General features: G+C 44.6%; 1 protein-coding gene across 4 annotated transcripts in view; it reads left to right on the forward strand.

Annotated features, from left to right (window-relative positions):
• Nucleotides 1-476: 476 nt before the first annotated feature.
• LOC130123723 (SH3-containing GRB2-like protein 3-interacting protein 1) overlaps nt 477-20,897 on the forward strand; it is a 29,800-nt gene continuing 9,379 nt past the window's right edge. Inside the window, exons 1-14 of one of the 4 annotated variants that reach the window (XM_056292997.1) lie at nt 477-793; nt 4,544-4,607; nt 4,876-4,921; nt 5,133-5,189; nt 5,470-5,527; nt 6,649-6,824; nt 8,006-8,030; nt 8,155-8,218; nt 8,488-8,558; nt 8,716-8,790; nt 9,819-9,884; nt 9,983-10,741; nt 15,771-15,892; nt 16,583-16,733. In XM_056292997.1, the coding sequence (XP_056148972.1) occupies nt 784-793; nt 4,544-4,607; nt 4,876-4,921; nt 5,133-5,189; nt 5,470-5,527; nt 6,649-6,824; nt 8,006-8,030; nt 8,155-8,218; nt 8,488-8,558; nt 8,716-8,790; nt 9,819-9,884; nt 9,983-10,741; nt 15,771-15,892; nt 16,583-16,733 (1,744 nt within the window). In that variant the 5' untranslated portion in view covers nt 477-783. Of the gene's footprint in view, nt 794-4,543; nt 4,608-4,875; nt 4,922-5,132; nt 5,190-5,469; nt 5,528-5,918; nt 6,050-6,648; nt 6,825-8,005; nt 8,031-8,154; nt 8,219-8,487; nt 8,559-8,715; nt 8,791-9,818; nt 9,885-9,982; nt 10,742-15,770; nt 15,893-16,582; nt 16,734-20,897 lie in introns of those variants that run through there. The other 3 variants (XM_056292998.1, XM_056292999.1, XM_056293000.1) reach the window with 3 other exon arrangements.

Consider the following 20,897-nt stretch of genomic DNA (forward strand, 5'->3'; position numbering starts at 1 on the left):
ACAAAACATCTACGCTGACAAATACTTTTGCAACTGGAATGCACATTCAGGATCACACACACACACACACACACACACACACACACACACACACACACACACACACACACACATACACACAAAAAAGAAAAAACGACATCAAGGTGAATAAATAATTTCTGAGAGCATGTTAAGCCACATTTCATTATATAGATTGACACATTTTGTAAAAATACTGCCCCAGTGGAATTGCATGGAGGGAGTATTGTAAATGTTTTGCAGGATGTAAGACCTTGCAGATAGACCTGTATGCAGTTGGATGTTGTGCCGTCCAAGCAGGCTAAGCTGAGGCATCAGGGGACAGAAGCCATGTGACGATGGCTGCAGGGATTGGTTTAGTGCAGACGTGACGTCAGCAACCCTCCCCCCCTTCATCTCTGTATCTCGTTTTTTTTCTATCCTTTTCCTTTTCTCAGCATCTCCGCTCTCAGAGATGGCGTGTGTTAGTTGTGTTGAGCCGTCGGAGGGTTGAATGAATACAGCGCTGGGCGCCTCTGCCGATTTTTGGTGCAGCTTGGGATTCTCTCTGGGCTGCGCGCCCCCTTCTTTCCTCCTTCGTGTACTCACGCGCGCGCGTGCGGGGGGGGACACGCACGCACGCAGCTAAGCGCCGGTGTTTGTGAGCTCTATTAAAGGCCGTCGCGGTGGAAGGATGCAGAATTTGGCGGTGCCCTACCCAGACATCCGTTAACCAGCCGGATCTCCCGCTGTGCGGGGGCAACACAGGAATGAAAATCTGCGATCATGATGCAAGGTAACGTTTGCTTCTGCCCTTTTTCCCCCTGACCCCCTCCACCCCTACCCCCATCCCTGTCTCTCCTGTTTGGACTGTCAGTGGCAGTGAGTCAAGTGATTTGCTGTTGTGATGTGCATCATTGGATGTGTGGAGCACCTGTGTTGTACGTTCTGTGACGTGGCTCAGATGTGTCTTTGAGTGTGAGTGTGTGTGTGTGTGGGGGGGTACTTAACAGTTCTTTCTCAAGGTTACACACCATTACTGTTCCCTGTTAAACTGTGTAGATAGGGGAAGGGTAGAGCAATCCAGCAAGCTTCCTCGACTCTGCCGTGATTTCTAGATCATGGCACTTGTGTCGCTGTCTTTGCCATGATGATGTATTACATCATTATAGGGCCAAAGATACCTTCATTTGTTGTGTTAGTGAGTTGTGAACTGGATAGCCAATATTAAAGACAAGATTGCTTAAGACCCCCTTGACAAATGGTGCCCTGATCAAAGATGTCTAAGAAGCTTTGTTATAAATCCCGACCCTCAATGAAGAGTACCAGGCCTTTTCCATGTAGTGTCAGCATGGTCATGATGAGTGGTTGTTATTAGCAGAAGGTTCCCTTTGCAGTCGGTTTGACATGCTATTGTTACAGTTTATGCTACGCTACTGTACGGTGCTGACATGCTCAAGCAAATCTTCACTCACATCCACAAGTCACATGCTAATCCAAGCCTTTAAGAGCATGTGCATGCAACCAGCTTCCATCACTTCTCGTACAGTATCGTACAGGCAGGCATGGTAAGCTGCACTCAATACATGGATGATCTTATTTGCACTAGCAACTTGTTTGGATGCTCCTTACTATTTGTGCTGCATCAACAGATATTATGAAGCAGGGTGTGTTGGTATGAATCAATGTATTTTTAGACCTTACTATACATGACACATGCAGAAGCCACTGTTATTGCACTGTCTCTTCTGATGAAGAGCCTTAAATGAGTAACCTTTACCGTTAGGCAGTCCAGCTAGCCAATACATCACGAGCCCTAGCATGTCCTTTAGCAACCGACAGTTTCTGCTGCCTAAGTGACTGGTAGGGTACCACAGACCAATCCAGCATGACGCCTCTGCATTGCATTTGCTTTGTTAATCGGTACTGTAATCATAATTCAGGGGAGCCATGGAGTTTGTAGGATGTCATAGCCATCCATGCAATCTGACTCAACAAATACAGAGCTTCATTGATGACATACGTAAGCCCTTCTTTGCTTACATTTCGAGCTTCTCTCTAATTTATTGTACGTTTTAACGCTGTAGTGTTTTTTATTTTTATTTTGGTGGTGCATGTGCAACAACTACATTGGCAAAGATTGAGCCAATATCCTTTTAGCCAATATCCTCCATATCCTAAATCCCAACAAAAGAACTTGGCTATAGTGTTGAACTCAAATCACAATTAACACGATTCATCAACACAGGAGGCCTTGGGAAGTCCTTAGGCTTTGAGCCGTGTGTTCATCCCAAAGCAATATCTTTGTATTGTGTTTTTTTTGTCGTCGTCCTGATTCCAGCACAGCATGGTGCCAACCGTCAGCACCATAGGGGGCTTGGCATAAAGCTCGGCGAATCGGTCACCATAGCTTTTTGCCTGCCCTGTCCTGAAACTCATTGATGAAGTGTTCAGATTGATCAAGTCTCAGCTTGTCTCCTCTCTCCATCTTGTACGGTAAGAGGAGGAGATACCTGCATCTAAGTGTGCGATGTTTGTTCAAATTCCAACCTTGGTGAATGTGGCCTACACACTCAGGGATGAATATGCTTCTTTTTTTTTTACTTTTTATTTAATTATTTTTCAGCAACCACTACAATGGAAAAAAAAAGATTGATAGCACATATACAACAAAGTAAAAGTGAACAAAAATATAAAAAAAACAAAAACACGGAAGCGGGGGAACTACTCTCAATTTATCACCTTTGGTCCAGACTATTCATACCGGCTGGGAACTCAGCCCATCTATTTTCTTGTATACCATCCATTTTCCCCAGTGCTGTTCATGGGTCCGTGCTTTAATCCTTAGATAATGAGTCCGTTTTTCCATGGAGTGTATTTCCTCCACAATGTCCAGCCACTGCCCGATTCCTGGAGGGTCACATTTCAACCAGCTCCCTGTGATGGCCTTTTTGCATGCAAGTATCAGGATTTTGAAAAGATAGCTGTCCTTCTTTTGAATTATGTCGCTGGATATCAACCCCAGGTACACAATCCGGGGGGGGGGGTGTTCCTGGGGATTTTGTAGCCTAAAATCGCCTCAAAAGTCTGAAAAGCCCTGTCCCAGAATGATTGTATTTTGATACATGACCAGAAGATATAAGAGTGATTGACATTCGCCTGTCCACACTGTCTCCAGCATTGCTGCTGTTTACCCAGTCCCCCCCCATCCCATCCCATCCCATTTTTCTCCCCAATTGTATCTGGCCAATTACCCCACTCTTCCGAGCCATCCTGGTCGCTGCTCCACCCCATCTGCCGATCTGGGGAGGACTGCAGACTACCACATGCCTCCTCTGGAGTCGCCAGCCGCTTCTTTTCACCTAACAGTGAGGAGTTTCACCAGGGAGACGTAGCGCGTGGGAGGATCACGCTGTTCCCCCTCCCCCCTGAACAGGCACCCCGTACGACCAGAGGAGGCGCTAGTGCAGCAACCAGGACACAGACCCACATCTGGCTTCCCACCCACAGACACGGCCAATTGTGTCTGTAGGGACGTTCGACCAAGCCGGCGGTAACACAGGAATTCGAACTGGGTTGGTAGGCAATGACATAGACCACTACGCCACCCGGATGCCCCCCAATTGTTTATTTTTAATGTGGGGTGTAATAAAAAAAAGGTAAGTAACTTCTTCCACCCAAATTCCCTCCACCTTTTTGAGCTAGTGGAAGTGTGTTGCGTTCTGCACATGGAATGCCAATCACTCTTCCACAGTTTAATGTTCAGTTCTAATTCCCATTTCAGTTCAACATATAGCGAATTTCTTCCATTTCGTTTTTGTAAACCACTGTACAATTTAGAAATAATCTTTGAGGGTTTTTTTTTTGCATATGTACCTGTCAACACTCCAATCACTTCATGACCTTCTGCAGAGATTCCTTTTCTAATTTCTGTGTCGTAGAAGTGTCTTAGCTGTAAATATCTGAACATGTCCCCATTTTCTAAATTAAATTCTCCTTTGAGTTTTTTCAAACGTTTTCCCCTCCAAGAGTGTGCATACCGCTGTTATTCCTTCTTCTCTCCACCTTACAAATGTATTGTCTATCTCTCCAGGTCTGAAGCTGGGGGTCTGAGAAGGCCAAATCAGCAGTTTACTGTCTCCTTCCAATTTGTATTTTCAAACTATCTCATTCCATATTTTCAATTTATCTTCTAAAATGGCATTCTCCCCCCTTTGGTCTGTGTATTCTTTCCCACCTAGCCTGGCCTGAGGTGTAGATTGGCCCAGATTTAGTTCAATATGCTTCCATCCAGCTTGATACTCCGGGGAGCATGTATATGCTCTTTTGACTTAGTATTAATTGAAATAATGTGTTTTATAGACTTGCTCATCAGAAAGCACTCCTTCCTCAGTTACATCAACTTGCCGTCCTATGTTAACTATGTACATCCATACTAGATCCATACTACATCGCAACCGAGACTCTCAATTTATTACAACAGCCTGAAACCACTGAAATTGCCCTTCCCCTTTTGCCTTTCCCTGTGTCTTTACTAACATGTCAGGATTGAAAAACCGAACCAGAAAAGCCTTGGGGTTACGGAAAAAAGACAAGGACACCGACTCCACGTGAGTTTGCTCATGCATGCAGTGGGACTCAATAAATATGGAAAGTTAAACTACCAAACAACATTAAAAGTGCTTTATAGTTTATCATCTCAGGAAAGAATTCCAATATCTTACACAATTATTACACAACTTAATATTTGATAAGACCTTCCCGGCAGTGGTTAAGACCAGTTGTCAGTGGGTGATTTTATTTTTTCAGCATTTGTTCTCACTTTAAATGTCAACAGGAAAACCTATTCTTTGTCCTTTCCCCTGTGCTTGTCCACAGGAGCTCACCTGACAAAGAGGGAAGTGGAAGTGGAAGGAAAGGAAGCGTATGTATACATGGAATTTTTCCTTTGAAAAATGAAATGGTTGCAGAAGCTTAGAGGCTTTAGAAATTTGACATGGGTTCAGCATTAATTGTGGTGTTCATATTTTGCATTGAGATCCTTGTTGCTCATGTCAAGCGGGACACTGATGTGTTTTGCGGCAGGCTGTGTGATATCATCTTGCCACTCCTCTCTCCTGTCTCCATTTTGATAGAAAAAAGCCAATGGTGCGCCCAATGGATTCTATGGAGAGATTGACTGGGACCGATATGTAAGTAGTATCCACAGCCAACTTCCCGCTCTGCTCCTCCAGTCTGGGAATGAGATGCAAACTCTGCCGTAGCAATCATTAGATTAGGATAGAAATGCCAGGCTCAAAATACCTGCAAACAAAATGACTGCTGCATATGTTCTACCAGTCTGTGAAATTTGATCGGCATATACACGCAGCGTTCATGGGAATGAGAGAAGGGTTTGGCAGTGTCTCCTACTGCGTGTGAAGAGCTGTAGGGACTGACTGTTGTTCTGTTGGCCTTGTCTCCCTCATCCAGGCCTCGCCCGATGTGGATGAAGAGGGCTTCAGTCTCAGACCCGGCGAAGAAGGAGATGATATCCTTACAGTTAAGACTGGTGGGCAGGAAGGGGCTGCAGTTTTAGGAACCTTGCCTGCGAATCTATTGACCTGTTTGGCCGAGTGACTCATTGAACGAGTGCTTCTCTGCATTAGATAGGCCAAATCAATAGCCCCTCCCTCAATGGCCACACTACATATGAGTGCCCCTGTGGGGGACAGAAAAAGATGAGAAGTGAATGGCGACAGGACAGTCACATTGCTTTCGAATTAATGTTCCTCTGAATGCTGTGTTAGTATTTCGTGCTGTCCATTACTGAAATTTCGATTCATAAAATTTGTTCTTGGACAACTTGAAACATCAGTGTAAATATATGTTTAAGTCAACTTAAGGATGTGATCCCAGAGAGTTAGTGCTGTGGATATTCTCTTTCCTGAATGGGAAGAGCTCAGATACAATCTTGGTAACCAGGACACAGCAGACAGATGGAGGCATAAGGTCTCACTGAATTTCTGTTCTACAGAGTTTTTGGATCATGGCATTACATTTTTATTACAAAGTAAGTGAACACATTAGTTTTCAGCATGTCTGCCCACTCACATTTTGAAAAGGACGGTTTAGTTGAGTAGGGTCTCTGCAGACCATAGACTTTGAGTAATGGGTAGCTGCAGGCAGACTTGGTGTTGGTGCGTGGGCGGGTCAGCATCCATCCCAACCCTTAACCCTGACCTTAACCAGTTCTTGACTGACAGATGATTGTAAGCCTCCGATTGGCCAAATTAAAAAATGATTGACAGTCATCCTGCCCCTCTCAAAGTCTTTATTGGCCTTGATGTGTCAGCTTCACAATATGGAAGCTTGTCGGTGTCTTTGAGGCTCCACGTACAGTGTTAATTAAAATGTGTGTTTTACCTCATAAGAAAGAGACAGCATAGATTTCAATCTTGTTTTTTGTTTTTTACTTTATCCACAGGGCAAAGAGTTTCGCCATTCTAGTGAAATACCAACCTGTCTTCAGTTCAAAACAATTGTAGTTATAGCTTCACTACCTCTTTAAAGTTTGTCCTACAAGACCATCTTTAAAATGAGGCATCGCTATAGAAAATGGAGTGGCCATTTTGCATTCCCTAGTCCCAAGCCTCCTTAACAGCTACTCACCAGCCTCCAGAGGAAAGCATTTCTTCTCCTCCAGCGAGTCAGAGGATGAGGAAGACAGCAAGAAAAAGTTCAAAATTAAGATCAAGCCGCTGTTATCGGGCAGCGTCAAGTGTGTCGCTCCCTCCATGGACGAGCTGAAGGCGTCGGTGGGAGGCTTGGCGCTGTCTCCCTCTCTGGTGAGAGCTCTTACCACCATGGGTAAGATCACAGCACCGTCCCTGTGATCTTACCCAGTCTTAAATGGGGGCAAAAACGCATGCGTTTACACACACTGCAACTGAAGTATTTTATCTAGAATACAGCGTTTTTACTTCAGCGTATTAGAAAATTCATCTGAATCTATTGAAATTGTTCATTAAATTTTACTGAATTCTCTTTGTCTCGCTATCATTCTCTTTCCCCTTCTTTGCGTCATTTTTACCCGAATGTTGCCCCCTGTAGAAGAGGAGTCCGGTAAGTCAGTGTTTTTTTCTATGTATCTACTTTTTTTTTTTTTAGCTTTATTCATCTCAGCTATGAAAATTAGCATGGCATGAATTCACTTGGGAGAAGGACTTGATAATTTTCCTGTCTGTGATAGTTGACATAAGTTAGCTTTTTTGGCGATACGTCTAACCCATTTGCAGCATGTTGTCCTAGTCCCTCTCACAGAATGTCCCAAGACACCACTACCCAGCCACCCACCCCACCCCGTCACTATATTTTATTTTACCCTTGAGTGACAGCTTTACTTGAACAAGTCCGGCAAAGCAGAGACATTAAATAATGCACAGTTAACATAACACAGCCTCCAAGTCTATCGGTTTGGTTTCATCGGCGCTCACTTCCTGAGCAGCAAACTAGTCTGAACCAAACGTCTCAGCCGTTTGAATGTGGGTTGCACATGATGCCAGCAGCGTGTGTGTGTGTGTGTGTGTGTGTGTGTGTGTGTGTGTGTGTGTGTGTGTGTGTGTGTGTGTGTGTGTGTGCGTGTGTGTGAGAGAGAGAGAGAGAGGTTTCACAAAGGTGTTATGGGCCCATGTTGCATTATGAAGGCTTTGCGGCTGAAGTAAAGAGGTGCTGTGTGTCCGGTTTTCGTTTGTGTCCATTTGACTGATTTGTCACTCACTCTCTGACCCAGGTCTGTTCTCTCTTCCTTTTTGCTGGTCTCAGAGACGTAGCCCGGTGAGTGTCTCACTCTATCTGGCCTGCACCCCAAAATCACAGCTCCCCAGTCTCTGTTGGCCACTTGTGTGATGCAGCCCGTAAAAAAACAAAAATCAAAACAAAACATCGAAAGTTGGATAACATTGACAGAGTCACACATAAAGTTCCTGGATTGTATGCTTACAATTCATTTGGTTTGTTTCTTTTACAGGGACAGATAAAAAGAAACTTGTCCTGTAAGTACGTCTAACAAGGACTTCTCTTTTTTTTCACTTTTGTTTTAAAATTGGGTTTGTTTTGGGTTAGGAGCCGCCTCAAATGTAAGTTTTAGAGGGAGTTTTTGCTTTGTTTCTGGTATAGGTGAGGAGATTGCCAGACCCAGACGCTCCACCCCCACTCCAAGCCCCGCTCCGGAGACACCAAGGTCAGAGCCATTCTTTAAAAATATATAAGCAGCTGATGAATGTGAATGCCCATCTCCTCCAGTCTGATAGTACTACCACAGTATAAGTAAGTAGGCCATATGGCCTGGAAGGATGGTTAGAGACTCTACCAATCTCAGCAACTTACACTAAGCTATTAAATGAAAAGGAAAACTTCTTTCTTTTAGCTAGAAGGATGGAGGACGATGACTTGTTCCAACACATGTAGAGAAGTGACTAGAAACTGTGTTGTGCTTGTTTTTGATCACAGTGACAAACTATCCCAGAACATTCCTGCCTTCTTCGGGCTGCCTTCAGAGACCAACTACACCAGATATGACGGTCTGTTGTATATCAGTAGTACGTAGCCCCATGTCTGTAGGATACTCATTAGAATAGCGCCCGAGTTGTTACCGGCAGGTAAATTCTTTCGTTGTTTCATTTCGTCTTATTTATTCTACGTTTGTTGTTTCTCTGTGACTGAATTATCCAAATGCAGTTGCCCCCGGTGATGTGTGGGGAGAATGCAGACTACGGCCTGAATCTCCTTTGGCCAGAGGCTTTCCAACAGGAGGTTAGCAGTCATGATGTCACTTTTTTTTTTGGAGTTACAGTTCAAAATTAAATAGCGGGGTGTCTGGGTGGCATGGCAGTCTATTCCATTGCCTACCAACACAGGGATCGCCGGTTCGAATCCCCATGTTACCTCCGGCTTGGTCGGGTGTCCCTACAGACACAATTGGCCGTGTCTGCGGGTGGAAAGCTGGTTGTGGGTATGTGTCCTGGTCGCTACACTAGCACCTCCTCTGGTCGGTCAGGGTGCCCGTTCAGGGGGGGAGTTGGAACTGGGGGGAATAGCGTGAGCCTCCCACGCGCTACATCGCCCTGCTGAAACTCCTCACTGTTAGGTGAAAAGAAGTGGCTGGCGACTCCACATGTATTGGAGGAGGCTTGTGGTAGTCTGCAGCCCTCCCCGGATCAGCGGGGGGGCAACGACCGTGATGGCTCGGAAGATTGGGGCGTTTGGCCAAATTCAATTGGGGGATGAAATGGCGAAGTTAGAGAACTCAGGATAAATACTCTTGAATCATGATAAATAATCTTCCATAGTCAGTTCTTGACAGGGCTGGTCGATATTGACACAGTCACAAATATCATATTTTTTTACTGAAAACTTCAATATCTAAAACATAATGATACTTTGGGGATGACCATTGATGCTTTTATAAGATATTTATACACAACTTAATACTGAGAATAATGTGGTTATGATAAACATAAACAGGCAGAGGCATTCATTGATCATTTCACTCAGCTAATCCAGTCTAAATTCAGAAATATTTATCATTTTACTGTAATGCAGACTTTTGGGACAGGGAATGACAACATTTAGGTTATATTACAATAACCAAAATCCAAGACGATATTTATTCTGATGATATTGATATTTTATCGATATATTGCCCAGCTGTAGTTCTTGATCAGTAAAGAATTCCAGAAACAAGATGTTTCTGTATGATTTTAAGACTTTCAGACTTGTTCAGGTATACCATTTTTTGTGGTGTAGGTGCTAAATTAAGCAACTGTGTCACTTTTTTACAGCTCCTCCTCCTCTTCCTCCAAAAAACATTCCATCGAGTCAATACAGCTATCTGTCAGACTCTTCTGGTAAATTCTGTTTCGATAATCCCATCATTTTAGACCTGTCAAACAGGGAAATCCCAGAATGGCTTTGAGATAAGGGCTCCACCCATTTTTGTTCACAGTCGATCTACCCAATGGAAGAGTAGCCCAAAGTCCCGCCCCCATCTACCTGAATATCCAATCCCCTGTCTCCTACCAAGACTCCCCGGGGCCTGACCTGGACGATGTGTTTGGTCCTGTGGACAGCCCCAGGGCCGGTGAGGACACGGCAGCTCCCAGATGGGTCACCTTCAACAGCGACAGACCCCCTCCGCCAGACGAACCTGCTCCCCCGCCGCCACCAGAGTCTCCAGCCCCTGACACCCCCTCCTCTACACCCTCCACGCCTCGCCTCTCCCCTGGCCCCCCTCCAGACGAGCCCCCCCCTTCACCCCCACCATTTTCACCTGAGTCACCTCCCCCCTTCATTCCCCCAGACTCACCGCCTTCCATTGTCCTGGGACCTCCTCCGGATGAGCCTGCACCCCCCCTGCCTCCCAACTTCTCCCCGTCTGACTCACCTCCGGTCTGCCTCGACGAGGAGGCATATGATGAAGAGGTGCTACAGTTCGCCAAATACTCTTCATCACCCGCCCTGACCAGCCCTGTCCCACCTCTGCCGGCAGAGCGGCGGTCCCCCCGGGCAGGCATCCCATCCCCCTTGGTGCTGGGGAGTGTCGGGGGAAAGAGGACTCCTGAAGGAACTTATCTGAAGGATGATCTCCCCGACTTGGTGGGTTCACCCAGGGAGCTGACCCCAACCTTCAGGGGCACACCGCCTCCTCTCCCTCCAACTATCTACAGATCTATTGTGTCTTCCCCAGGACCTTACTCAGGCAGCAGTGAGTATTTATCACATATTCAGACATCCAGACAAGTTTCACTTTTTTGTCCACTTTTAATTGTTTTGTACTGCATATACGATGGATATAGGACAATGTTATATGATAATTGTCTTAAAGCTTCTAGGAGACTCAAGCTGTGGTCTGGAAGAAGCAGCTAGATATATGGGAGACACATGTGTTTGAGTAGTACAGTATTTTTATTGAAGGTATCCAATGGAGTTTTTCTTTCGAACGACTTGGTTTTGTTCACATTCAGTCTCACCAGAACGCATGATGTGTGTCCTTGAGGCATAACAAATATGTTGAATGCATTTGCTTCATCATAAAAAGTGTGCTGTCTTTTGTGTGTGTGTGTGTGTGTGTGTGTGTGTGTGTGTGTGTGTGTGTGTGTGTGTGTGTGTGTAATGTTTTGAAAGCTGCATTGTTTACGTCAGCTTGCAAGCGTCTTCTCTTTTTATTGGTGTGTGTGGTGCATTACTGCCACCAGCTGTTGAATTGCCTCACCAATATTTGTGTGATCTTTTTCTTTGTCCTTTTATTTTTCTCCTTTCTATATTATGGTCAGGCTTACGTTTCTTTACTTTTACTGCAGCTGCTTCCCTCCCTCAGATCGCCATGTTGTCCCCATGTTCTTCTTTTTCTTCCCTATGTTTTATGTCCAGAATTGTGTAACACGTCACCCATGTCCTTATGTGCATGCTGGGTGAACATGTGATACAAACAATAGCAGGACATGTTTGTCTTGCTGTAATTTATAGCTGCACTTGTGGTCAAACTCCATTGGATACCTTTAAGTTGTGTATATTTAGGTTTTATAAAGGTCTTATAGGAGAGCAACTACAGCTAAATGGAGACAAGCAGGCAATGCAAATAAGACAATTAATGAATTTAATTAGAGATGAGAGTAGGGTTGGGTATTGTTTGGATTTTAATGATTCTGATTCCGATTCCCATTCTGCTTATCAATTCCGGTTCTTAACGATTGTCAATTCTGATTCTTTGAGGGGCAGGGTCAAAACAGGTCATATACTTATTTCACAGGGAAAAAAAATTTTGTTTTCAAAAAAAAGTTACACAAGTCATATTCAGTCATATGTCGGCCTTGTGTGATGGCCTGGCAGCCTGTCCAGGGTGTCTCCCCGCCTGTCGCCCAATGACAGCTGAGATAGGCTCCAGCATCCCCACGACCCTGAGAGCAGGACGAGCAGTTCGGATAATGGATGGATGGATATTCAGTCATATTCATATTCACAATTAACTTCATACAGTTAATGGAACCCGTAAATTAATTTCATACAGTTTAACTTGGTTGCTGTTATTGAATGGCATGTTTTAATAATAATCTGTTGATTCTTTTTTCATTCACTGTACTGTAACTGTAACACTGAAACCCGCCAAAATGACAACATGGCAACAGTCTAAAAACCAATTAATTTACAGTTTAGGGAGCTGCAGCTCATGTGGGTGTTGACGAGAGAGAAGTAGGAATGTCTGTGAAGATTAATCAAAAAAATGTACAGTATTAGCACAAATTTGACACAGTTTTGAGCAATTCGATCAAGTGTAGCTAGTTTGCTGTCTCGCTGTTAGGAATAAGACCAGTGTTATTTAATTTTCACTTTCCCGATTGGGAGGAGGTGCTGGCTGTTGGCTGAGGTCTTGACTGAGGAGGACGAGGCATGTGAGGGGGAGGGAGACCAGCGCAACACGTCAAACACTGTACACTCATTGATTTGTATGCAATGCTGGTGAAGGTGCTTTGTCGTGTTAGTTTAGCATCCTCCCTTGCACGAAACAAGTTTGGCACAGGTGTTGCCACGCTTTTCAGCACTTGTCCATGATGGCCCACAGCTCCACCCAGACTTGCGTGCTCACTGCTCTTATTGATCTTCCCACAAAACAAAAACAAAGTGTAGCGCTTCGCGCAGCATCGTCCATTCCAGAAAGAGCACCAGTGTGTAGTTTAGGAGACGGGAAGACTTGCATGACTACAGGCACAGCCTGCAGATGGATAGCCAGGTCCTGGTACTGAAACTGAAACTAGCGCGAGTGAAATTTGTGTAGGAACCGATAAGCAGAATCAAAATTTCAATTTCTTAATGATCCCATTGGAATCGAAATTTTGTAACCAGTTCTAACTTGGAACCGGTTCTCGATGCCCAACCCTAATGGGAAGAGAGAGTAAGAGCGAGAGTAAGAGAGAGCCAGAGAGGATTTGAGTGGCATCAGTAAAAGGTAAGATGCAAAACTCTTCAGAAGTGAGCAAGGTGATAATCTAGTAAAAGCTTAGTCACATCTTCAGTTTATGAACACTGCATTATGTTTGTCCTGAGTCCTGAGCGTTTATCCTGAGCAGCAATCTGTTAGTCTGGGATGATTCTGATCATTTTAGAAAAGCAGAATTTAATCAGTTGCAGCACAATACATCCACACACGGTTTTAATAAATAAATTGTTGAATCACAGAAGTATGCCATAGTAGGTCGACTGATAAGCGCATGTGGAATTGTTTGCCCTACAAAGCGCCCTACCTTGGGCAGCACGGCGGCCACCCAAGGTAGGCCCAGTGGTTAGTGCTGTCACCTCACAGCAAGAAGGTCCTGGGTTCGAACCCTGGGGTTGTCCAACCTTGGGGGTCATCCCAGGTCGTCCTCTGTGTGGAGTTTGCATGTTCTCCCTGTGTCTGCGGTGCTCCGGTTTCCCCCACCATCAAAAGAAACGTGCATGTTAGGGTTTAAACTCCGGTTTGTGCCCCTGACAAAGGCAATGGGAAAAGAACTGGAGCTGGTCCCGGGCGCAGCATGATGACGGCAGCCCACTACCCCTAGCTACACAGATCACTGCAAGGACGGGTTAATTTGCAGTAACTGAATTTCCCCAAGGGGATTGATAAAGGAAACTTAATAATAATAACAATACAAGTTATGATTGCATATTTTTGAACAAAATAGGCCTCAGTAAAGGGCAGGATTTATGCAGAATGAGCTAAAGATGGTCCTCTTGTTACCTTTTTATTGCTATTCTATATGTATGTATGCCACAGTAACACGACAGCCACACACATTAGAGTGTCTTCCTGTTTTAACCAGACATATTTGCTAAGATATTATTGAAGAGAAAAGAAACCTTTGAGCATTACTCACTTGCTCTTGAGAAGAGTGTTGGCTGTTCTCTAAGAAGTTTTAATTTGTTCGGTAAAACAACTGTGAAATGCACATATGTTCAGAAACACTCAATGACTGTTTACATGGACTTGAATATCCCGTTGTAAGGCTTATCCAGGTTTTGGTCACGTTCAGGATATGGTGTTTACATGGAACACAGAGAAATCTGGTTATTCATATCCCTGTGTACATGGTATATACTAGTATCCCAGTTACTGATTACTTCATGCTATTTGCGCAGGCGTCTGTGATGTTTACAACACAAACCAGGCTTAGCACTATTAAATGCCAACACCGCGTTGTGGATTTGGCGTAGCCACCTTATTGCCAGCAATGGGAGAAAAGAGCGACAGGATACGCACACACACATATATCCCCCCCGTTCCTCCACCCCCCTCTGCCGATCCAGGGAGGGCTGCAGACTACCACATGCCTCCTCCGATACATGTGGAGTCGCCAGCCGCTTCCTATCACCTTACAGTGAGGTGTTTCACCAGGGGGACGTAGTGCGTGGGAGGATCACGCTATTCCCCCCCAGTTCCCCCTCCCCCCTGAACTGGCGCACCGACCGACCAGAGGAGGCGCTAGTGCAGCGACCAAGACACATACCCACATCCGGCTTCCCATCCGCAGACATGGCCAATTGTGTCTGCAAGGGAGCCTGACCAAGCCGGAGGTAACACGGGGATTCGAACCGGCATTCCTCGTGTTAGTAGGCAATGGAATAGACCACTATGCTACCCGGGCGCCCCCTGACAGGAAATATTAAACATGATATCCATTTTGACCGGTGCCAGGCTGTCACCATGTAGGACAAGGGAGCAGTGGATAAAATTCCATTTCTTGTTTCCTCATCGTGCCAGAAGTGAGACACTTCCATTGCCGCCATTGTTTGTGTTTCTGTTACGTCACCTGGCTGAAGCTGTGCCTGCGCAGGTGGTTGGCTGCGGTCAGAAAACTTGATAAGACTATTCATGCAACAGTATCCTGGATTCTGTTGGAGCACTCCAGCTAGCACAACCAGGTTTCTCAAAATTGTGATAAGGGTTTATCCAGGTTTCTGAAATCAGGATATGATGTTTACATGCGCAAACAAAAAAACGGGATGCTTCAAAAACCCAATCATATCTGTGATACTCAAGTCCGTGTAAATGCTGTCATTGTTATAACAGATCAACCTATTAGTTAGTTTTCACTGTTACATTCTGGTGAGGTGAGAGATCAGTGAAGGTGATAAACCACTGCCAAGAGCTTTTACAAAATCAAGTAACAAACCATTGAGGATATTTCACGCTGAAGGTATCATAGAGCTTGGCTTATTTCGGGAGTTTCTTGGTTTAAGTGACATTTACTTCAATTGGAATGATGAGCTGTTCAAAACATCTCCACTTAGATTAAGAAACTTATTGGGAAAAAAAAGAAATTATCATATAATATTGATCACAGAAAGTTGAATCAGTTCATCTGGACACGTTTATTGAGAGAAACGTTTCATAACTTATCTAAGTGACCTCTTTGGTCTCAACTGACTGCAGGTATCCCCACCCTTATAAACAGATGAACTGATTCAACTTTCTGTGATGTCCTTACCTGGATCATTGAGCATGCATAAAGGCTAATAATATTGACTTCATTTTTTGTGAAAATGACATCGAATTATGATGAGAAATGATGGCGCCCTCCTGAAAGAGTCCTCCTCAAAGTGAGGCGATGGTAACTGCTAACTGTTGACTGTATGTGTGTGTGTGTGTGTGTGTGTGTGTGTGTGTGTGTGTGTGTGTGTGTGTGTGTGTGTGTGTGTGTGTGTGTGTGTGTGTGTGTGTGTGTGTGTGTGTGTGTGTGTGTGTGTGTGTGACGTTGCAGGCCCCTCGTCTCCAGCTCGTCCTGCCACACCTCAGTCAGGAGGAAGTCCTGTTCCTCCACCGCCTCCACCTAGACCATCCTCACGACCAAAGCTGCCCCCAGGGAAACCAATAGCAGACCTGGTAGCTTTCTTTCTTTCTTTCCTTGCTTTCTGGCATGCTTTCTGTATCTCTGTATTTCTGAATCTCTAGTTATAGTTAATTCTTTCTTGGTTTGCGTTCTTGCTTTGTATTTTGCTCTCTTTCTTTACTGTCACCTTATTTGTTTCTTTTTTCTTTCTTTCTTCCTTTCGTTCTTTGTTTCTTTCTGAGGTTAGTTACTTCACACTCATTTCCACTCATTGATTTCCTAGCTATTGATATGTTGAGCAGAGTTGTAAAAACCAGGTCCAGAAAGTAGATGTCCAAACCGTTACTAAACCAGCTGATTTCATTAGCTAGTTTTCCCTACCTAGTTGAGGAGTGGTGTTGACTAGAATCTGCTGGTGTAGTGCATGAGTAGAGCAAATACATGGTTTGGACTTTTACTTCCTGGACCTAGTTTTTACACCTCTGATGTTGAGTATTGAACCTTGCTAATGACATCTCTGCCAAACAAAAAGTGGTATGGTTGATCATTGCAAATAACATACTGATCAGCGTACTGTAGCAAGAGCTGTCACTCCGGCTCGTCCCAATGTTGACTCAATCGAACTCCCAGACGTGTGGGATTCTGTTCAGTTGGCAAGGCAGACAGTCTGTTGTGCTGTAATATACTGTGCTCACAATTGCCCTCTGGTGGTCTCATTCTGTGCTGTTGTGTTTCACCTGCAGGCCCGGCCGTTCAGTCCGCCGGTTTCAGGCAGCCCACCGCCTTTCGCCCCTCTGGCCCGGGCAGAAAGCTCCTCCTCCATCTCCTCCATCACCTCGCTCAGTGCAGCATCCACCCCCACCTTAGGCAGGGACCTCAACTTGGCCAACACAGGTACCAATAGGTCCTATTGTGGCAACACATTATGATGAGAAATAATTCTCAGTCACTCAACAAACATCTGCAGGAGAGCAAAAAAAAAAAGACTCACATGCTTGCTGACTTGAAACAATGAACAAGCAAGTCACCCACACACGCTCTCACAAATCACTGACAGATACATTTTCATGTACTTCAGTCCTTGTCATCCTTTATAGTGCCTTCACTTCTTCTGCTGTCATCTGTACCTCTCGGCATTAAGTCTCTCTAATGATTCTTTCTGAAAACACGTGGATATGCATATACACCGGTCAGCCAAAACATTAAAACCACCTGCCAAATGTTGTGTAGGTCCCCCCTCATGCTGCTAAAACAGCTCTGACTTGTCGAGGCATGGACTCCACAAGACCTCTGAAGGTGTCCTCTGGTATCTGGCACCAAGACGTTAGCAACAGATCCTTTAAAGTCCTGTAAGTTACAAGGTGGGGCCTCCATGAATTGAACTTTTTTCCAGCACATCCCACAGATGCTCAATCAGATTGAGATCTGGGTAATTTGGAGGCTAAGGCAACACCTTGAATTCTTTGCCATGTTCCTCAAACCATTCCTTAACCATTTTTGCAGTGTGGCAGGGTGCGTTATCCCGCTGAAAGAGGCCACTGCCATCAGGGAATATGAAGGGGTGTACTTGATCTGCAACAATGTTTAGGTAGGTGGTACATATCAAAGTAACATCCACATGAATGCCAGGACCCAAGGTTTCCCAGCAGAACATTGTCCAGAGCATCCCATTGCCTCCGCTGGCTTGTCATCTTCCCATAGTGCATCCTGGTGCCATCTCTTCCCCAGGTAAACAACACACATGCACCCAGCCGTCCACATGATGTAAAAGAAAACATGATTTATTAGACCAGGCCACCTTCTTCCATTACTCCATGGTCCAGTTCTGACACTCACATGCCCATTGTCAGTGCTTTTGGCGGTGAACAGGGGTCAACATTAGGAACTCTGACTCGTCTGTGGCTACACAGCCCCATAGACAGCAGGGTGCGATGCACTGTGTGTTGTGATGCCTGTCTATCATAGCCAGCATTAAATTTTTCTGCAATTTGAGCTACAGTAGCTCTTCTCTGGGATCAGACCAGATGGGCTAGCCTTTGCTCCCCACACACATCAGTGAGCCTTGGGCACCAATGACCCTGTCATCGGTTCAGCGGTTGTCCTTCCTTTGACCACTTTTGGTAGGTACTGACCACTGCGTACCGGGAACACCCCACAAGACCTACCATTTTGAAGATGCTCCAACCCAGTCATCTAGCTATCACAAATTGGCCCTTGTCAAGGTCGCTCAGATCCTTACGCTTGCCCATTTTTCTCGCTTCCAACACATCAATTTCAAGAACTGACTTTTCACTTGCTGCCTAATATATCCCACCTTTTGACAGGTGCCGTGGTAATGAGATAAGCAATGATATTCAATTACCTGTCAGTGGTTTTAATGTTTTGGCTGATCATATATATTAAGATAGATGTAGGAAAAAAAAAATAATGCATTTCAGTAGAAGCTTGTTTTGTGTGTCGCGCACTCATCAGCTGCCAATGTGATTAAACAACAAAGAAGAACACACAGTCAATAAATATTATGTTGCCCCATGGTACGCCCATAATTTCGGTGGACAGCAACCAATGAGAGGATAGAAAACATTTGAAATATTACAGCCAATGGGGTAGGTAGTTACGATGCACAGCATCCAATGGTGGGATAGAAAACATTACAACCAATGGGGGCTTGTTTTGAAAAAGCAAGGATTTAAAGGGCCAGGGCACTATTGAAATAGCATACATTTAAAAATATAACAAGATAACGTCAAATGGGATAATTTACATATATCATATAGTGGGGTGGTGTTGGGGCACGGTTGGAAGGGTAGGCAGTTAAAATATAAAAATATAACATCTAATAAATGTCACATGTGTATCACCTAATTGGGGGGGATGATGAAGACTTTATTTTACTTGTAGTTACAAAACAGATATTTTTTTCTGTGTCCACAGCTGGTGGCTAATTCATTTCTACTGTTCAAGGTGGACATATCAGGCTTGCAAATAATGAAATATTTCTCTGCCAAGCACAGGTTACATCTTTTGCTGTTAATTGAATATGCATTGCTCTTCATGAGGATTTTCCATGAAATAGAGTAATTAATATTCTTGTCTACCAATGACCAAATGTGGCAGCTTAAAGCCATTGGATTTCTTGCATGCTCATTCCTGAAGCTACTCATATGGGCATTAAACCTAATTTTGAAAGGGCCCTCTGTTAGTCCAACGTAAGTGTCCACTTTGCAGGTGTCATCTCTTGTCACCGATGTTTGGTAGATGACTCCCTCTGTCTGACATTTTCCTTCAAGAGGGCACGATGCCTTAGCACGGCAGTTGCAGTTGGTGGTGTTTGGCTGCGTTGAGGGGGTCTGTGCCTTGGTCATGATGCTTGTGTTATGGGATGAAATAACCTGCTGAACATTTGGCATGCAGCTGTAGCTAATCTTGACTGTGTTCCTGTTGAATATTTTTCTTAATTGATGGTCTGGTGTAAAGCACTCATCCAATTGAAAAACAGTTTTCCAGTCCGCGGTGGTGTAGCGGTCTGAGCATCGGCTTTGTGTCGATGCAGTTGCCCACTGGGGACTGGGGTTCGCGCCCCGGTCTCGTCAGATCCGACTATGGCCGGACTCGATGAAGCAGCAATCATTGGCAAACGCTGTCTTCGGGAGGGGGGCGGAGTCGGCTTGTGTTCGTCACGTGAATGCGTCTCTGTGTGTGTCGGAAGAAACAGTGGTTCGGCCTGGAGTCGCCTTGTCACGAAAGTGGGGAGGCGGTCTCCTTCGAGACTGCCGGCCGGAGAGATGCAGTTGGCGAATGCATGCAGTACAAGGGTGGGTGTTTGAATTAAAATAGGGATCGATTGGCCACTACATTGGGAGAAAAAAGGGAAAAATCAGAAATAAATTTAAAAAAAAAGAAAAACAGTTTTCCAATATTGGAGGCCACAGTGCCGCTGTAGGGAGGATTATACCAGGCGATGTTCCGCCTTCCACTGCTTTTTTTTGTTGTTGCTGGCTGTCGCAAGTTGATGGGTTGTACTTAAACCTGATATTATATCCACATTTTGGTAAGGCTTCTTGGTATGGGGGGGGGGGGGATGCTTCATTAAAGATGGCTTGACTGGATGAAAAACATGAGAGTCTCTTGTTTATGCTCACTGGGATATTTTTCAAGATAGAGGGCAGATGATTGCTTTCTCTGTGGATGTATTGCAGTATGTTATTTGGCTTCATGTATGGCCTGTATGTACCATTTCTAAGGTCCAATGAGATGTCGAGGAAGTCAATTTGGTTTTTGTTAGCCTCAAATTAATTTTTTAGTCCATTGCTTGCGATTATACTACACATTTTCTTTTTTAATTCTCTCAACTTCTCTTGCCGGTTTGTTGCAGACTGCCAGCCTGTCATCTCTATATAGCCCGACGTTGATGTCTAGGACCTGTAGTTGAGACAAGTACAAGCCTACTAGCTCACAAGTCTCTGCCCCGTCGAAGCTGCCCATGGTCACATCAAATTTACTGCTACCTTGCTTTTGCCATGGGATTCCCTTGTGATATAAGATTGACTCTTTGGCATGGGCTATTATGCCTCGGTCTTGGTCAGATATTGTGGTATATGCTGAGGCAAAATCAATAGCTTTGTCTAGTAGCTCTTTAGTTATTGAGGGGTAAAACTCACAAATATCAAAGCATATAAATGTATGCCTGCTCTTGTCATCTATGCCCCTAAACCATTCTAATACTTTGGTTGGTATTCTTCCACTGATTTAAGGGAACCCCCTTCAGAATTTTCCTATTTATATTTTCAATAATTTTTTTTGCTTAGTTTACCTATTTCAGGTTTGGTTGGGTTGATAAGCCTACATGTTGGTTTATTTTTAAAATTTGGTTTGTGGTCTTTCAGGGTAATAAAGGCTTGCTTCTGGGTGGTGACATCAATGCGGTCATCCAATTTCAGGTCCAATACAATTTTTTTTGTCCTTTATAGTGATGTCTCTTTCGGCGTACTTCGCAGCTTTCTTGTATGATTTCGTGACGTTGCTACAAGGAAGATTGTCATATTGATCGGGCCCTAG

This window comes from Lampris incognitus, chromosome 14 (assembly GCF_029633865.1).
Source record: "Lampris incognitus isolate fLamInc1 chromosome 14, fLamInc1.hap2, whole genome shotgun sequence".
NCBI classification, from domain to species: Eukaryota; Metazoa; Chordata; class Actinopteri; order Lampriformes; family Lampridae; genus Lampris; species Lampris incognitus.